Source organism: Hypanus sabinus, chromosome 1 (assembly GCF_030144855.1).
Source record: "Hypanus sabinus isolate sHypSab1 chromosome 1, sHypSab1.hap1, whole genome shotgun sequence".
NCBI classification, from domain to species: Eukaryota; Metazoa; Chordata; class Chondrichthyes; order Myliobatiformes; family Dasyatidae; genus Hypanus; species Hypanus sabinus.
The window spans coordinates 75,078,400-75,090,654 of NC_082706.1; the positions used below are offsets into that span (position 1 = coordinate 75,078,400).

Below are 12,255 nucleotides of genomic sequence, written 5' to 3' on the forward strand. Positions count from 1 at the left end.
CCCCAATTTGAGAGAGTTCAAACAAGGTCACGACTTGATAAATTCGGAGTATTTACATTCTGCAATCATCGCAATGCAAACATCGTTTGGGAAACGCTTCTGTGAGTTCAGAGAGGAAAAAAACACATTATCCTTCCCGGTCACTCCCCTAAGCATCGATCCATCCCTACTGAATACGACTGCATTGTCAGGTGTGAGTCAACCTGAACAAGGATGATAAATATTTTAATTGCCTATTATTTTGCGTATATTCATATGTTTTCATTGTTCAGTGAAATAGTCCTTTTATTTTTCAGGTTGACAGCTGGCTGACGTTATTTTTGGTTTGCTGCTGGCGGCAAATTTAAGTTTGGCGTTTTTCATAAATACAAGAAGGACTCAAATAGACATTGAGTATTTTACTTAAAAGTAACCTTCAACCCAACGTCTTTTTTTCGGAGGTCAAAATGTTTTTGTTGCATGCAGAAATGTAATTTCGTTTTCTCTGCTGGAGTTCATCAATTTCATAAATGCAACACATTATAGTTTGTTTATACATAGCATAAAGGCAAAAAAAAACGTATGCAGTGTTATTTCATTTTAAATGTCAAACGGGTTTTGCGGCTCCCAGTGTTTTCTTTTCTGTGGGAAACGGGTCCAAGTGGCTCTTTCAGTGGTAAAGGTTGCTGACCCCTGGGCTAGGATTAAATCGGGGGAGGGGGGTGGAATTGTTGGGCAGCATGGAGTTTAAAGGGCTGGAAGAGCCTATTCCGTGTTGTATCTCAGTAAGTTAAAAAAATTAGAGATTCTCTTTATCCTCGACTGTTGGTGGAATTTATTTTCCAGTCTAGTCTTTGTCATATGCAGGGTCTGATGAAGGGTCTTAGCCTGAAGCGTTGTCTGTTTACTCTTTTCCGTAGATGCTGCCTGGCCTGCTCAGATCCTTCAGCATTTTGTATTTACCTTGATTTCCAGCATCTGCAGATTTTCTCTTGTTTCTCAAATGCAGGGCATTTCCTTTTTGAGTCACTTCTTAAGCTACCTACAAAATTTGCAACATCTAATCAAGCTTGGCTGGAATTGAAGATTGAAGGTCTGGAGGCACCCTGTCCTGGGGTTGGAGCCACTCTGTCCTGGGGTTGGAGCCCTGTCTCTGTGTGAATGGGTGGGAGGGAGGAATGGAGCTTGTTTTCCTGTTACTATTTTTGATTTGTTGCTGTTGTTGCTTGTGTTGTTCTGCTGAACACTGAGGGCTTGCTATGTAGGTGCCAGACTGTCTGGCAACACTTATGGGCTATCCCCAGCACATCCTTAGGTTGCGTTTGTTGTTAATGCAAATGACACATCTCACTCTACGTTTCAATATACATGTGGTAAATAAACTAATCTGAATCTGAGCCAATCTTCACTGCATGTGGTTTACTGTTAGCCATTCAACATTTCCAGCTGTCTTTAGCCTTAATAATAAACATGAGAGATTCTGCTGATGCTGGAAATTCAAAGCAAAGCACACACGAAATACTGGAGGAACTCAGCAGGTCAGGGAGCATCTATGGACAGTCGAAGTTTCAGGCTGAGACCCTTCTTCAGGACTGACCGTCGATGTTTTGGACTGAGACCCTTCTTTGGGAGTGCTGAAGAAGAGGATAGGAGAGCGGACCATAGGAGAAAAGAAAGGAGGAGGGGGAGGGGACCCAGAGGGAGGTGATAGGCAGGTGAGAAGAGGTAAGAGGCCAGAGTGGGAATAGAAGAAGAGGAGAGAGGGAGGGACAAATTATTTTACTGGAAGGAGAAATCAATAATCGTGCCTTTTGATTGGAGACTACCCAGATGGAATACAAGATGTTGCTCCTTTATTCTGAGGGTAGCCCTTTTCCAGTCCTGAAGAAGGGTCTTGGCCTGAAATGTTGACTGTCTACTCATTTCCATGTATGCTGCCTGATCTCCAGCTTTTTGTGTGTGTTGCTTCAGACAGCCTTGCTGCTTTGCAAGCCTCTATGCACTTTCCTTTCCCATGTAGCAGCCATTTGCTCCTGGTCTCCCCGAATGCACAGAGAGAACTCAATATAAATTTCTGGTCACTTCACTGCAAGAACAGTGTGGTAATATCAATCTCTAGATACTTGCCGTATATCTATAAGTAAATGTAGGTATTTACAAGGATGGTGCAGGGCTGGAGAATTTTAGTAATGATACCAAATTATCTAGGATGCTGTTGCTCTCTTTAAGATAAATGATGAGGAAAGATTTAGTTGAAGTGTAATATCATAAAATGTTTGGGTATTGTGAATAAGAAGGTCCTATTGCCATTGACTAAAAAGGGCACATTTAAGGTAGTTCCTAGAGGGAATATGAGGGATTTTAAAAATTCCATATGTAGTAAAGGTCCAGAAATTGGTGCCTGAAAAGATAAAACCATGGACTTCAAGGCTTCAGACTTGTGATCTGTGGGATGAGATGGTGGATCCCTTCCTCAATATGAAGAGGGAAATGTTGCATCCTGTGCCATTAGTATCTGGTTCCATGATTTTATGTTCTATGTTCCTTTGCCCTTGTGAGCGAACCAATAGAAATCCCAGTGGTATTGCACAAAACAGTGATAAAGTTAATCAGTCATGGTGAAGCGGTCTCCTTTACTCTTGTTTTTCAGAATATTGATAAATGGACCTTCAACGTATTTGCACTGAACGAGGCCTGTGGAGAACACACACTTAGATTCGTTGTTTATGAACTTTTCACCAGATATGATCTCATTAGTCGCTTTAAGGTGAGTAGAAATGTTTTGGCCTGCTTAAATGTACAATCATTTTGTTTACATATTGCAGTGCAATATGTAGAAAAATGCAACCCATTTGTTACAGAATGCAAAAAAAGTACTTTGAAATTTCTTTGGAAAATAAAGATCTTCAAATCTACCTGCTCTTTAAATACCTTGAGTGATCAATTCTCCACAACTCTTTGGTTTAGAAATTTGAGAATTCCTGAGTTTCACCACTCTGCATGGGATGGTACCACCCATCATCTAAAGAGCTGAGTCTCACAGCACCAGTGGCCTGGGTTCAATCCTGATCTTATGGTGTTGTTTGTATATTCTTCCTTGACTCGTGGTTTTCCTCTGGGTGCTCTGATTTCCTCGCATGTTCCAAAGAATGAGGGGGGAATCTCATTGAAACCTATCGAATGTTGAAGGGTCTCGATAGAGTGGATGTGGAGAGGAGTTTTCACATGGTGGGATCATGTAAGATCGGAGGACATAGCCTCAGAATAGAGGGACGTCCATTTGGAATGGACATGAGGAGGAATTTCTTTAGCCAGAGAGAGGTGAATCTGTGGAATTTGTTGCCACAGGTGGCTGTGGACACCAAGTCATTGGGTATCTTTAAGGCAGAGGTTGATAGATTCTTGATTAGTCATGGCATGAAGGGATACGGGGAAATGGCAGGAAATTGGGGCTGAGAGGGTAATGGATTAGCCATGCTGAAATGGTGGAACAGATTCAATGGGCCAAATGACCTAATTCTGCTCTTATGTCATATGTGTGTGCCAATAGGTGGATTGGCTGTTGTAAATTTCCTGTGGTATATGGAATTAAGTGAAAAAATGGAGAGAATAAAATGAGATTAATGTGGGATTGGTATAAGTGGATGGTTGATCATTGGCATGGACAGTGGGGTGTAGGACCTTCTTCCATGCTGTGTGATTCTGATCCTAGCAATACACATTTCTAGAGATAGCATAAGAGCATGAGAGGAGCAGGGAGATTGTTGCTATGGTAGCAGAGCTGTTAGCGTAGTGCTTTACAGCACCAGTGATTGGAATATTGAGGTTCAGTTCCCACTGCTGTCTGTAAGGAGCTTGTAGTTTCTCCCAGTGACTACATGGGTTTCCTCCCACACTCCAGTTTCTCCCCCCACCCCCCACATTCCAAAGACATATGGATAAGGATTACTAACTTGTGGGCCTGCTATGCCTGTGCTGGAAGCATGGTGATACTTGTGGGCTGCTCTTGGCACATGCTTGGACCGTGTTGGTTGTTGGCACGTTTCGCTGGATGGTGCGATGTTTCTCTCTACATGTGACAAATAAAGTTAACTTTACCACTCACTTTTGGGTTGATGGAACCAAGGCCAGTGACATTTAAATGCTGGAGAGAGCAAAAGAAAATAGTTCTGATTTGTCAAAAATTGATCTGGAGAAAGTCTCTGATTGTCCATGTGATGATATCAGATAGAGAATTGTCTGTAAGTGCTAAGCTCTTTGAGCTGCAGGTTGTTAAAAAGCAACAAGTACCTGGCAAAAACAGCTGATGAAGGGATCATGATGGAAGCCTCTGTGTAACATTACAAATGATGTTCATAATGCCTGGACAATAGTTTTTGTAGATATCATACTGGAAGCTACGCCATTACTCCATCACTTGGAATATGTTTTGGCTGTTACTTGTGCAATATAAGGTGTTTATAAAATATAAGTCCCATTATAAAATGGCACATGCATTATTAAATCATAGATCACCTCCATATTTAGTTTCAATCAAAGCCTATAATTTTCACAACAGTTTTATGGAAATTTTAATGACAAACATTCCTTGCTACTCCAGCAAAATACAAAGAAATCTCTCTACTTTTTCAGGGCATTCTTTATTGAGCAAAAGATGATGTTGAAAGATTTTCTAATAATTTTAAGAACCATGGAAATGGGATGCTTTCATGAGAAGCATAATTCATCTCTAAGGGGAGATCTATGGTAAATGAAAGAATTGCAATATGGTTCTCATCACTATAGTCATAGAATGATACAGCACGGACATAGACCATTCAGTCCAATGGCTGCTTCCCAACCATAATGCCCATGAAACTAGACTCAGTTTTCTGTGTTTGCACTATATCCCCTGAAGACCCACACCTCCATGTACCTATCCAATGCTTCTTAAATGATACTATTGATACTACTGTACCTGCCTCAATAACTTCCTCAGACTGTTCATTCCATATACTCACCACCCTCAGCAGGGCAATGTTGCCTGTCTTGTCCTAGCAACTTTCTCATAGATCTTTTCTGCCTTCTTTCCATTTTAACCATGCCTTTCCTATAACAGGGTGACTAAAACTGTACACACTACTCTCAAGTGTGGCCTCACCAACCATTTATCAACTGCAACATAATGTCCCAATTCCTCTACAGCGCTCTGACTGATGAGGGCCAGCATGCTAAAGACGTTTTTCACCACCCTGATTACAAGTGATACTGCTTTTAATGAACAGTGCACTGACACTCCGATGTCTCTGTGTTCCATTACACTCCCTAGTATACACTCCTTAGTACAAGTCCTATATTGATTCAGATTTCCAAAATGCACCATCTCACACTTATCTGTATTGAAATCTATTTGGCACCCCTTGATCTACTTTGATAACCGATCGAGATTAAGTAATCTACAATAACCTTCTTCACTGTCAACCTCACTTCCTAATTTCATGTCATTTAAAAGTTCACTGAACAAGTCTTGTACATTTGCACCCAACTCATTTGTACAAATAACAAACAGCAAGGGTCAACACGCCAACCCCTGCAGCATCTCACTAGTCACTGGCCTCCATTCTGAGTAACAACCTTCAACCACCACCCTCCTTTTCCTGCCTCTGAATTCACCTAATAAGCTCTCCCTTGATTCCACGTGATCTAATCTTCCAGACCAACCTCGCAAAGGCGGACCTTGTTGAAGGCCTTGCTAAATTACAAATAAATGACTACACTGCCCTACCCTTTTATACCTGTTTGGTTACCTCATCAAAAAATTCTGAAAGTTTTGTCAGGCACAACAATTCATGCACAAAACCATGATGATTCCTCCTGATCAGATTCTGTCTATCCAAAATACTAGCAAGTCGTGTCCCTCAGGATTTCCTTCTGTAACTTCCCTGCTACTGATTTCAGGCCGATCTCACTTGTCCTTGTTACCTTTCCAAAACAGTGGAATAACTTTAGCCACCTTCCAGTCTTTGGGAATTTTACTATTAATCAAATATCTCTGCAGGGGCCTCCCACAAAGTCCAACAATGTAATCATCAGGCCAAATGGATTTAATATGCCTCAGGACTACAAATACCTCCTCTCTGCTAATATGAATGTATTCCACACCATCTCCACTTGTTTCCTTACCTCTTGAGCACCCCGATTTTCTCTTCAATAAGCACTAAGGGGAAATAGTCTAAAAATCCCACCCATCTCCTGCTGAACTCTCTCCCTGGGGAGTCCTTTTCTCTTAATCTGGCTGTGGAGAGCATTCTGACAGGCTGCATCACAGTCTGGTATGGAGGGGCTGCCACACATGACTGAAAGAAGCTGCAGAAGGTTGTAAATCTAGTCAGCTCCCTCACCGTCGGTCTCACCAATGAAGCAGTGAATTGGGCTTGCAGTATTCCATATTATCAATGTTGAACAGGGTCTTGCAATCACAAGGAAAATGTGATCACATGCTCCACTTGTTAGACCGCATACTGACTCCAACACCTTCCTGGAGCTGGCGGCAACATGATCCACAGATATTTGTTGTGTCCCATGTTGTATAACATGGGCAATCATAGTTTTTCCTTCACCGTGAATGTTCTTGGCAAATGTTTCTACAGGACTGGTTGGTCATTCCCTTCTTCTGGGCAGTGTCTTTACAAGATGGTTAACCCCAGCCATTACCAATACTCTTCAGAAAATGTCTGCCTGGTGTCAGTGGTTGCATAACCAGGACATGATCTGCACCAGCTGCTCAGACGATCATCCACCACCTGCTCCCATGGCTTCACGTGACCCTGATTGGGATGGGGAGGCTAAGAAGGTGGTACACCTTACCCAAGGGTGACCCGCAGGCTAGTGTAGGAAAAGAGGGTCTTACACCTCCTTTGGTAGAGACATATCTCCACCCTGCCACCCAAACATTATTTATATATGTTTATTAAAAATGTCACAAAGAAGCTTCTGATCTCCTTAGGTTTCAGCATTAGATTTGGAATGAGAAATGTTAAGAATTATACAACTAACAGGTTAGGCCAAATTTGTTGTAAGAGAAATAGAGTTAACATTTCAGTTTGAAGACTTTCTGACAGTTCTGACATAGGGACACTGACTGAAACATTTCCTCTAGTTCTCTTTCCACTGATGTTTCCAGCCTTTTCTGGTTTTGTTTCTGATTTCCACTTTTATTATAAAAGGCCTCCTTAAGCCCATTGGTTATGTCTCCTTTCAGTCAGTGGGAATGGGCTTGGGTCAGGTTATGATATCCTGTTAAGAGCAGCACAGGATTATACCTATAACTAGACTGTATGTAGATTAGTGATACTAACAGCTAACTTAGCATTATTGATCTGCTTTAGGACACAAATTTCTCATTCATCTTCATAATTTGCCATGGTTAACATGAAGATTAGGTCTTTAAGGTTTTTAGACCAAAGTCACAATTACTAAAGACTTCACAAATATCCTTTTATTTATTTATTGAGATACAGTATGGAATAGGCCTTTCTAGCCCTCCAAGCTATGCTGCCCAGCAGTCCCCAGATCTAATCCTAGTTAATTGTGAGACAATTTACAATGACCAACTAACCTGCCAACTGGTACGTCTTTGGAATGTGGGAGGAAACCAGAACACCCGGAGGAACCCATGTGGCCTGGCTAGAATGTACAGACTCCTTACAGACAGCTTGTTAACTTTATTTGAACAGAATTCAAAAGCTAACGAGAGGCAATTTTATTCGGTTTATGTGTGCTTATATTTTCTCTTCTTTTATTAGTTTGAGCTTTTTTCCTTGCTTTACTCAACAGAGTTTTAGTAGAACATATGGGAGATTGTCCCAGCTTTATATAATCTGATCACTGCAAGCCAATAAAACAGACTGCATTTCAGCATTTTATATCAGTAAATTTTCTTTACGGTCTCTACATCTGATGTTTTATTTCATTTCAGATCCCTATTTCTTCCCTTGTGTCATTAATTGAAGCCCTGGAAGCTGGATATACAAAATACAAAAATCCCTATCACAATCTGCTACATGCCGCAGATGTTACCCAGACAGTCCATTCACTTCTGCTGAGAACTGGTGTTGTGGTAAGTACCGTCTGGGTATTCCCTCTGTAAAATTGCAGTTCTGCAGCTAATCTTCCAAAACCAAGGTACAAGGACAACAGCTCCTTCCCCAGGTTGTGAGTTCCAGTGAGTTTAACCGTTGATCCAGTTGTAATTGTCATGCCCCGATGTTGTGTTGCCTGAATGAGCTGCATGAGCTAAATGTTATACATGTACGCATCAATCAGAAATCGTTCCGTTGTTACAGATTTATTCCTTTGGGTGCTTTCGTCAGTTCAGAGTGTCAGCAGCATTGTGCTGCAGAGGAACCTGACATAAATAGACAGGTACAAACTTTCCAATCCACACATACGTAGAAATGAGAGATTGATGAATTTAACTTCTATATTTTCACTTTAATCTTATGAAACTTGTGTACAGAGATTTTAAAAATCTTACATTTCAAAAGCCATAAAGCATGGATACAGGCCCTTTGGCCCATCAAGCCCATGCCAACCATGGGCCCACTATCTAGTCCCAATTTCCTGTGTTTGGTCCATATCCCTGTAAGACCTGTCCCTGTATGTACCTATTCAAGTGCTTCAACTACTTCACCTGGTAGTGAGTTTTATCTATTTATTTATTGAGAAATAGTGTGGGATAGGCCGTTCTAGCCCTTCAAGCCACAGCGTTCAGCAATCCCCCAGTTTAATCCCAGCCTAATCATGGGATAATTTACAATGACAAATTAACCTACTAACTGGCACTGTTTTTTGACTGTTTTTGACTGAGGAAACTGAAGCACCCGGAGACAACCCACACGATCACAGGGTGAACATACAAACTCCTTATAGGCAGTGGCGGGAATTGAACCCAGATTGCCTGCACTGTAAAACATTGTGCTAACCACTGCACTACCATGTTATGACCCTCTCTCTTGCCCCTCAGGTTCCTTTTAAATTTTCCTCCTCTCACTCTAAACATATACCTCTAGATTTGGACTCCACTACACTGGCGTAAAAGGAACAGCTACCATCCACCTTGTCTGTACCTCTCATGATTTTATAAATGCCTATGTCACCTCTCAGTCTCCTACACTCCAAGGAACAAAGACCTAGCCTCGCCAGCCACTCTCTATACTCAAGCCCACCAGTCCTGGCCACATCCTCCTAAATCTTTTCTGCATTCTGTACAGTTTAACCACATTTTTCCTGTAACAGGGGAACAAAACTGTACATTATTCTAAATGTGGCCTCACCAACAACATATACAACTGCAGCATAGTATCCCGACTCCTGTAGTCAAAGACCTGACTGATGAAGGCCAGCATGCTAAGTGCCTTTTTCACCACCATGTCTATGTGTGATACTGCACGCGTGTGCACGGTTATGAATATGTTCCCATACGTGAAGGTTTTGTACTTGTGTATTTGGGTGCTTTCATAGGTGTGTGTTCATATTCACCTTCACCCTTAGGTTGGAGGAGCAACACCTTATATTCTGTTTGCCTCCAACCTGATAGCATGAACATCAATTTTTACTTACAGTAAAATAATTCCCCCACCTCTTCTTGTATTCCCCACTCTTATCTCTTCTCACCTGCCTATCACCACCCCCCCCCCGAGTCCCCTCCTTTCCTTTCTCCTATGGTCCACTCCCCTCTCCTATCAGATTCCAACTAGCCCCTTTCTCCTCCCTCCATTGTGGCCCCTTGCTTCTCAGCCGGAACTGCCAACAGTTTATTTATTTCCACGGATGCTGCCTGACCTGCTGAGATCCTCCAGCATTTTGTGCATGTTGTTTTGGATTTCCATCATCTGCAGAATTTCTCGTGTTTATGTTCATATTTTCCTGTTGAATTTCTATAGGCTTCTCATAAACCCCCATTACGTATATACATAGGAAATGGGGTTGAGAAGGAAAATAAATCAGCCATGGTTGAAGGTGGAGCAGACTCAAGGGGCTGAATGGCTTAATTCTGCTCCTATGTCTTATGATTTAAAGAGGAATTGAAACAGGGATAGTAAGATGGCACACAGAGAGGAAACAAAACACGATGTAGGAATAAGCAGTTTTGTTTTTCAGGATGGAGCCTTTAATGAGGAGCACAGGCATTAGTGCTGTTCACAGTCTACATCAGTGAGTCAGTTGGAAGGATCAAGTGCAATATATCCAAGTTGGTTAATACAAAACTAAATGGCGTTGCAGATGAATGGGCAAGGATGTATCAGATGAAATACTAAGTAAGACAAAAAGCTATATCTACAGATGCTGGAAATCCAAAGCAACACACATGAAGTGGCAGGTCAAGCAGTACCTATGGAAAAAATTGAACAGTCAATATTCCAGGCCTAGAGTATTTGTGTTCAGCTTCAAGCAGTCAATTATATATACAAAAAAATTCTGAGGCAACACCTGTCCTGATGAAGGGTCTCGGCCTGAAATGTCAGCTGTTCACTCTTTTCCATGGATGCTGCCTGGCCTGCTAAGATCCTTCAGCATTTCGTGTGTATTGCTAATAAAAAATATTTACTTTGAGAGAAAAATAGGAAAATGGAATTTTTTAAGATAAAAATTGAAGGATACTGGTGTTGAGGAAGGACAGGGTGTTCTTGCTGATGAACTACCAAATGTTAATAGGCAAGTTAAGTAAACAATTAAAAAGTTGGATGGCTTCCCTTTATTGCAGGAAGGGTTGAGTTCCAATTACATAGTGCCCTGGTGAAAATGCATATGGAAAATTTTGTACAGGTCAAAAAGAGGATAGATTTGTGGTTCACAGATTTTAGTGAAGGTTCACAAGCTGATTCATGGAATGATGGGTTTGTACTGTGAAGAATGATTAACCAAACTAGACTTCACTAGCCAAAAATGACTGGTGGCCTATTAAAGCACTTATGATTTTTAACAAGTTTGCCAGGATAAGTTGTTGACGATTTCTCTTGCTTGGGTGTCCAGAACCATTGAGTCACAATTGGTGGATCGAAAGGCTCCTCAGAAGTTAAGAATGAAGCATAAAATTTGCTGCTTACAATCATTTTATTAAGTGTTACAAGAACAAAGAAGTTGAAGGGAGAAGCATGTTGAGAGACAAAGAGGGCAAAAGCAGACAAAGGTAAGGGAAAGGCCTTAACGAAAAGACAGCAAAGAACGATGGTCTGGTTGTCGTTTACCAGACCACTGATAACATTAAATTCCACTGGCAACCAACCAGAAAGCCAGATTCAAGTAATATGATACATGACACTGAAACCAAGAAGTTTCTAGAGAAATACAGAAATAACCATGCGCATATAGGTGATTATATAAAACCACAAACAAGCATATGAAAGTTAAACTACAAGAAAATAACATTTCTACAGCCCAATCCAACACAGTGAAGCTAAGGGGTTTACCTAAGAGTAATTCCCTACCCATGTCACATGTGGAGACTCAGTCACTGAGTATATTCAAAGTAGATTTTTAGATATTAATTGAACTGAGGGGAGATTGGATTAATGCAACAATGAGCTATGAAATCAGCGGTGGTCTTTTTGAATGGTGAAACAGGTTGAGTGTCCTAACTGCTCACTTCTACTTAGAGTCAAAGGAAGGTACAATACAGAAACAGGCTCTATGGCCCACCTAGTCTATGCAGAACCATTTAAACTGCTTCCTCCCCCTAACCTGCACTGTGAACACAGCCCTTCATACCCCTATCATCCATGTACCTATCCAAACTTCATTTCAATGTTCAAATCGAGCTCAGATGCACCACGTGCAGGCATCTCGTTCCACACCCGCATGACCCTCTGAATGAAGAAGTTCCCCCTCGTGTTCCCCTTAAACTTTACATGTTTAGTCCTTAACCCATGATCTTGTGGTGGTTCAGTTCAAAGTCTGTGGGTTTTCCAGGGGTCCCTTGCTGCGGTTGGACTTAACTAGAAACACCTGAGGCTCATATTGGAACTGGGAATATAAGTGGCCCTGGCATTGAGTGTGGTTAGGGGGTTGTCTTGTCAAGAGATTTATGGCACAGATGGCTGGTGGAAGGCTAGAATGGGCTATTGCCATCCTTGGGGCCGTGTTGGAGAACCATGGTTTCTGGGAGTCTTGCTGGTAGTAGTCGGAGCGGTCATTGCGGTATTGTTTCCTGGGCCAGCTGGGTGGCCTTCAGCCACTCCGAGCTAGGTAGGGATCCGGTTGCTTCCGTAGTCAGCCGAGGCTGCCGGCTGTAACGGC

The 12,255-nt window shown here is 41.8% G+C and overlaps 1 protein-coding gene across 1 annotated transcript in view; it reads left to right on the forward strand.

Annotated features, from left to right (window-relative positions):
* Nucleotides 1-12,255, forward strand: part of LOC132394689 (dual specificity calcium/calmodulin-dependent 3',5'-cyclic nucleotide phosphodiesterase 1C-like) — a 319,390-nt gene that overhangs the window by 164,107 nt on the left and 143,028 nt on the right. The window contains exons 6-7 of the mRNA XM_059971072.1: nucleotides 2,630-2,746; nucleotides 7,937-8,077. Coding sequence (XP_059827055.1) covers nucleotides 2,630-2,746; nucleotides 7,937-8,077 — 258 coding nt within the window. The remainder of the gene's footprint in view (nucleotides 1-2,629; nucleotides 2,747-7,936; nucleotides 8,078-12,255) is intronic.